The sequence below is a fragment of the Sinocyclocheilus rhinocerous genome, unplaced genomic scaffold, assembly GCF_001515625.1.
Source record: "Sinocyclocheilus rhinocerous isolate Xijiao unplaced genomic scaffold, SAMN03320098_v1.1 scaffold1115, whole genome shotgun sequence".
NCBI classification, from domain to species: domain Eukaryota; kingdom Metazoa; phylum Chordata; class Actinopteri; order Cypriniformes; family Cyprinidae; genus Sinocyclocheilus; species Sinocyclocheilus rhinocerous.
In genome coordinates, this window is record NW_015658514.1 from 952,832 (window position 1) to 960,460 (window position 7,629).

The window sequence follows — 7,629 nt, forward strand, 5'->3', positions numbered from 1 at the left end:
GATTATTCCCTTGAAATTGTAATTGCGATTATTAATTACGATTATCACAATTTACATTGAATGATGTTATATCATTCTTTGAAGCAACCGCATGCCATATTTTTAGATGAAAATAAACAAGCTGAATACCCTCAAACTGAAAAACCTTTATTGCTTTTCTATAGTATTAAGCCTCAAATGGCATCTATTCATTGGATTGGTTTCTTCTTTAAATAAAAAAAGGTAAAATATGCATGGTATTATAATGGCATATTAAAACTAAAATTAAAACAATGGAAAACCCCTTAAGATAACTTGTAGAAAGAAAAAAAACAGATCTTAAGCACACAGAATAACATAAGTGGACTTTGAACGATTAATTGCCGCTTTGAACGATTACATAATTGTGACATCCGTAATTGTAATCGCGATTAGAAATTCGATTAATTGTGCAGCCCTAGAGCCAGGGTTAGTATATTTTATTCTTTTTTAATTTCTATTTTAGTTTAGTTTATAGTTTTTAAACTTCAGTTTATTTAGTTTTCATTTTAATTTGAGTATTTTAAGGCAGCCAAAGTTAATGCACTGATTAGTATCATTTAATGAAAAAAATCTCAGCAAATTCAAGTGTTATTGTCATCTAGCCCTACTTCTTTTCTTGTGTAATGCAGATGTGCTGCACAAGGTTTTATAATATACCATGGATTTGGAGCCTGTTAACTGTAAATATGTTTGTTAACAAAAATTCATTCATTTCGTTTGCATTGCAGTTTTGTTAATCATAATAATATTGATCCTTATCTGTTCTACTGTCAGTACAGTAAAAGTGCAGACAGAAGCTATTTCTCAGACAACAGCAGCACAATGTGTCAAAAAAGGGCAGAATCTCATCACACCACACACAACACACATGCACATGCTCTGTTGCACACATCACACGCATGCATCGCAGAACCAGAGGCAGGGTGTGAGGCTCGCTCACATACACAAGTCCTGCACGTATGGCCAGTTGAAAAGCTCCACCACATCTCTGTAAGATCAGCTTCGGTTGAAAGCTTGACTTTTCTGCCTGGCTTCCTCTGATCTGATCTGGCAGTTTGTCATTAAAAATCTCACAGTTGGAATCAGAATTCATAAACGGAATAATACCAGTAGAATGCCTAGCATTCAAAAATGAAATCTGTTTACACAAACAGTCTGAGACACAGTCGTCCTCAAAGCGAATGTATAATGAGATATTCAATGTCAAGACGAATCACTCTCTCTGATGGCTGCATTTTCTTGGTGTGTGCTTTACATTCAATGATATTTCTTTCTTTCCATAGGTCTGTGTAAGGTTTTTTTTTTCACCCATGAAGACCTTTATAAAACACTGTCCTCTCAATGCTGCACGGAAACGTCACCTGAAAGAGCCAGCGATGTTTATGTTTGTTTGTTTTGTTTGAGGGTTTTCCCCTCTTCTGAAGATGAATATTCAGAGAGTCAAAGCTCTTTGAGGATGGACTGACATTTGTGTGCTGAGAGGGTGGCTGAGCTTTGAACCAGCACAATACAGCACTGACTCTCATGTCAGGAGATAAAAACAGTCTGGAACATTTCGACATGCTGACAAACATCTCAGCAAAACCTGCACTAAACATTAGATTCTTGCTGTTACCAGTGGATTTTGAACAGATTGTGCAATTGCAGTAAAGTGGTGCTTTGCAGCTTCATTGAAACTGTCTGATGGCAAGCAAAGCCACCACCCTCCTCCTCCAAACCGCAGCTGATTCTATCTGGGCCATTTTTTTGCAGTTTGCATCCGATGGGCGGAACTGAATATCCATAACGGAGACAGGCAGTCGATCTCAAATTAACCAATGATTCCCGTATCTCACTGCATGATGAATATGTGACACAGACAGCGTGCGCTACTGAAACCGGACACTCAAGCATACATCCACTTAACGTCCAAGAATAAAATATTGTGTGAGGAACTGTGAAAGCTTATTCATGGATTCGATCTGGGATTTTTTTTTAAAAGGGCCAACAACAAACATACACTAAACCACACCAACATCTAGTAGTTTAACATAACCTACTACCATAAATGCATGATGCAGCCTCAAAATGGCTAAACAATTATTACATGCACAATTAATCAAGTATGAGCGCCATCACTTTTTTTGTGATGGGATCTCGTTCTGAAGTTCTCACACAGCTGTGGCTGTGGAGTTGGCAGGATGCAGATGCAGAGAGGTTATCAGTGCTCAGCCTGCAGCAGTGAGATATGAGGGGTCTGATCTCAGCTGGCTCTCAGAACCGCAGCAGCTCTGTGCCTGATCACAGCCCCATGCCAACACCACACAGATGTATTCCTCTGCCTCATTCTGTGTTCCTCAGCTCAATGTCCTAAGCGAGTCGATACAGGACCTGCTTGACAGAGCTTTGAAAAACAATACCCGTCTAACTGGTCTAGAGTTACCAAGAGGACAGTAATCTGTGTCTACAGAATGACCCCAGAGTGGTCACCGTGAGAGCAGTGATATGTCACTGATGTGTTAAGACGTTATTAATAGTGCTCATTTCTAACCGAACACCATTAGGCTGAAGCAGAGCTCCATGGCTTATATAATCATAATAATTCATCTACTTTTACCCGCCCTCACCTCTACTCATATCTCTCTCTGGACACATTCTGCACATTAACTCCTTATTGATGACCCTTATCTCTCCCTCTCTCTCGAGCACATTCGCTCTGTTTGACGTCTTTTGTTCAAGTCAGTTATTAAATATATGTGGTTAGTCTGACAAAAAATCTTAAACACAAACCAAATCCTTCTAAATATATTCAAAACTGACATAACAAATCATAATAATAAATACAATAAATCATAAATAGCCATTATGTAATATTGCATATACAGTTACAGTATAAAAAGAGCTTTAAAACCATGAATAATTATAGATCATTACTGCTCTTTTTTTAAGAAGTATTAGAAAAAAGAGAGAACAAAACTACTAGAATCACCAGGTATTCTGTCACACCTTACAGTGTTTGAGTCGGTACCTTCAAAAGCCTGTTATTGTTCATTGGAGACTCTGCCTTCTTTCTGCACTGATGCTAGGCATTTTGGCTGTTTGGCTGCGTGTACAGTGAGGCGGTGACATCTTGTCAGAAATACAGTGAAAGACGTTTCCAGAGTCTCCTAAGCGAGTCACAAACCGAGACTTTTATATAAGCTGTCATTCTCTCCGCTGTGTGTCTCCTGTGCTAAGCACTGGGATGCAGAAGACAGCAGCTGTTGCTCCAACACTTCTCTGCTTCACACACACACACTGGCACACTCTTACATGTTCATAAAGCTAAACACTTCTACTTTTAAATTTAATTGAATGACAAGAACAGGAAGGGAGTCAACTCGGCTGCAGAGGATTTGACTATGGATGTAGTCACACACGCTTGTCTGCACAAACAAATGCATGCACACCAACAAACACACGGATGATGCTCATTTAGTGACTCTATTGGGACTAAAAGCAGAAAGCCTCCAGTTACCAGCTGGCAGCTCGAAACATAAAGCCATCTGCTACCAAATATACTTTTCCCCACCAGTATAACAAAAAACACATGAATATCTGTGAATTATCATAAACATCTATAACAATGTGTCAGCATACGAATAACAAGCTGAAAGCTTCCATATAACCATCCAAAAAGTTTTTAATTAGTGTTTTAGTGTGGTGCAGCCTTTCCAGGACATTTTTCCAATTTTCATTGGGACCAGCAACGGAAAGCATCTTTGACAATCAAAAGTTAGAGTTTGTTAACAAGGCAACCAAGACACAGACAAATACACAGACGGCGCACAGGCCTCTGCAGATTCGGACAGACATGGCAGTGGGAGTGTGTGTGGGCTGCTTTGTGGTCTGTTCATCAGACTCCTCCTTTGATTCTGCTATGTGCTCGTTATAAGATCCCCCATACTGGCCACTGGCAAACTAATGACTCTCCTTCTCTCTCCCACACTAACCCGATCTCATGAAAGTGCGTATAAATAGTACTGCAAATAAAAATGAAAACTTGTGGTATTGATAGCAAAAATGGACTTTGGCGTGTATATGCTACGCGATGGGTAAGATTAGGGTTGTGGGGTATCATATGCACGCCAATGAATTTCGTATCATATGCGCGCGAAAACTGCGTATTATACGTACGCTAAACACGTGCGTAGCATATACGCGCCAAAGTCCATTTTTGCGTATCAATACCACGAGTTTTCATTTTTATTTGGCGTACTATTTATACGCATTTTCATGAGACCAGGCTCCCCACACTCACAAACACACACAATTCTAATTCTCTGCTAATTCTCTGAATATTGGATCGAAATCAGGCACAATGCCCTGCTGTGCTACAGTTTAGCAGCGCTTGTTAAGCTGATCAGCACACAGATGAGCAAAACATCAAAAGCATCGTGACAAGTGACGCCGCAACCTTATATCAGTCATAGGCTTGACAACACATTTTAATGCGAGGTTTTAAACAACTAGAGAAGTATTCTAGATGTTTCTAATTGGCAGATAGTCTAAGAGAGATGGCGATGTGGGTGATGGTTTCCTGGTAACTGTGCCATCCTGAGCGGCATGAAAAGAACATTTGCAATTATTTACACACACCGGCCCACAACTCACACAGTTATCAGCATTATCCTCTCCAGTAGGTGAAAACAAATTTGTCTAAGTCAGTGTCTGATGACTTCCAGTGGCATTCATTATGGATACAGTAAGTGCAAAGTTCAGCATTGCTTTTCTCCCAAGGTGCTGAAAGATACAATAAACTCCATTAATACGGCAATTTGAGTCAACTCCCATGAGAAATGAATCCACATGTATGAAAACTCTGGAGATTACATACATAACAATTATACTAAATCAACCCAATCTGAACTCTTGGCATGCATCACACAGGTGATGCAACTGTTGGTGACCAGTGGCAGGATGCTCAGGGCTTTGTTTAGAGCTACAAGCCAATCCTGCTGCTTCAGCTGTTATAGCTGTGTTCTCTCTCCCTGTTGAGATCCCACAGAGAACTGGCTGTGTCTCCAGGCATTTCATTCTTTTCTCAGAGTGTTTGTGTGTGAGTGTAACAGGGTAAAACAGCAGTATAGCGACACACTTTCTTCTGTGAAACTGGGTTAACACCCAGCCAGAGACAAAGAGAGCAAGAGTGAGGGAGAGGAAGAGTGAGAATGCCTGACAGAGAGAGAGACAGACTTTCACTCTGGGGGATTCTTCTAGTACTTTACCAGTTCACACAGTGAGAATCATGGTCACAGAATCAAAGAGCCATCGTCATGCGCAGCAGTGAGATGTGATTGAGTCGGTCAGAGATAACGCAACTGAGAGATTTGTATTCCTTTAAAACGCTCTCCAAGTGAACTGTGACTGATGCTCAGTCTTTTAGTTTCCTTATCCCATGTTCAGTGCCCCAAAATGTCTATGTTTTCTGTTTTAATGTCAGTTTGGAGAGAGGAGTCTGTGCAAGTATCTGAGGGAGAATGTGTGTCTGCTCTGTGGTGATATGCACTCTGCTTCTTATGAGCTTAAATGGCAAATTTGAGAACTGGATCCAATGCACAGAGTATTTAGATAAAATATAAATGTGCATTCTCTACTGCATATGGGATTTTTGATGGTTCATTGAAAGTGAGGCATTACTGAGCAGGGTTTACTTTTCCCACTTTCTCATCTATTTCATCTATTTAAAACCAGAACAGAACAGGTGGAACAGACTGAAAGTCATTGCATGTTCAAATATACATTATATGTTTATATAGATTGATTGGGAGAGAGAGAGACAGACACAGAGAGAGAGGGAGAGGGAGGGGGAGAGCGAGAGATTTTAACATTTTTTTCACAATTTGATTGTGCATCAAGCTTCACAGACGAAAATACAAAGTAAATGTTGTGGTGGGGGTATAACATTGGGCTGTGTTACTACTCTGCATTAATCATAACGCACAAGCTACAAAAAGAAACCACAGAGGCTTGAGAATCAGGTTCTTATAGATCAGTTAACAGAGTGGCAGAGACCCCAAACGCCAAACCAATAGTGAATTGGCCAGAAATGCCTTTCTGCCTAAAACCTACACTAATCTACATGTAAACATAAACAGTAATCTCACCTAAATGTCAATCAGCCCTTGTCAAATCCACCCTCAGCCAATGCATCAGGACATCCAGCAAAAATCACCACAAAATCACTCATCAGTCACACACACATACACACACTATGTTTAAGTTGTTTAATGTTTAAATTCCTTTTTTCCCCTGCAAAAGCATTACAGTAACTACATACACAAAAACTTAAATGGAATAGGATATAATCATAGTTTTTTGTTTGGAGCAAATTACAGCCAAAACTGTTTACGGTAAAAGCCTTTGTTTTAATAACACAAATAAACAATTTTATTTAACTGTATCTAGAATTAACAAAAGCATCATGGTATGAATGCAGTCACAGACAGTCCATGTTTCTTCAAACCGCCCCACTTCAAAATCTTGTTCTATTTTACCATGTAATGTTTAATTTGAGTAAAATATTTCAGATTGAACTCTAATAATTTACTTACATGTATGTTTTTCGAGATTTTAGAATCTGGGCTACATTTTTTGTTGTTCCCAATCTTTGCCTTGAGGTACATAGTGAATGGGATAAACAGGTTTAGCCATTTTGCTGGTGTTTGTAAGTACCATTAATACTTATTTCATATGCTTTTCCAGCTCATACTGACACAAGGTGTAAATGGACCTACAAAATTACATAAACTACTTAGACAATAACAGAAACCCTGAACATATGCATCGTGTAACAATTGGGTTTTTTGTTGGAATAACACCACTACATTCACAAATGGTTACTTTGGACGTTACTTTGGACATGGTCTCAGTATGTGTACTCACACAATGCACACATTCATCGTAAATTTCTGTTGAGATAAGAGTACCCCTATCTTTTCTAACTCTTTCGTATCATACTGTATTAAGCTTGCCGCCTTCACTCGCAACTTACCGTTGAAGTTCCAGGGCGCGAGACCCTCTGCTCCAGTGCTGTTAGTTAAATTCATGTTGCATGATTTTAAAAATGCTCAGCCAGCCAGAAGAAAAAAGAAAAAGAATCCACCCTTCCTCCTTCACTCCGTCAAGTTCTTCCTCAAGATTATTAGAAGGGATGTCCTCATGTTGCGCGGGAGCACTTTGTTTTTCGCATCATGCGCTCTTTACGCGCGAGGCTCTCGCCAGCGGTGAGGAGCTCATTAAGTCTCTGACCATCGCGACTGGCTGCTCACCTAAACACACCTCGAGCGAATGGTTTTCTCTAGATCTAGTCGGTTTACAATCCGCCAGATGTGGCTCCCATCTGCGCGAGCGCCTCTGATCTCTTTCCAGGAGTTTAGCGCGCGGCTGAGGCAACAGACTTTCAATGATGTCATCCACCTCCAGCCAATCACCTGAGAGTCCGCAGGTTCGACTGAATCAACCTAGAGCTAGTACTGTCCTGTGAACCCAGCGCCGTCTGTTCCCGCAAACTCTAAAGCATCCGTCCAGATAAATGACAAATACATCACACCTACACTTCACTTACAAGCAAGTAGGATAGTAGTAATT

General features: G+C 40.1%; 1 protein-coding gene across 1 annotated transcript in view; it reads right to left on the reverse strand.

Moving 5' to 3' along the window:
* LOC107722408 (muscarinic acetylcholine receptor M4-like) overlaps window positions 1–7,395 on the reverse strand; it is a 24,254-nt gene extending 16,859 nt beyond the window's left edge. The window contains exon 1 of the mRNA XM_016530766.1: window positions 7,034–7,395. Coding sequence (XP_016386252.1) covers window positions 7,034–7,088 — 55 coding nt within the window. The 5' untranslated portion in view covers window positions 7,089–7,395. The remainder of the gene's footprint in view (window positions 1–7,033) is intronic.
* Window positions 7,396–7,629: the final 234 nt, after the last annotated feature.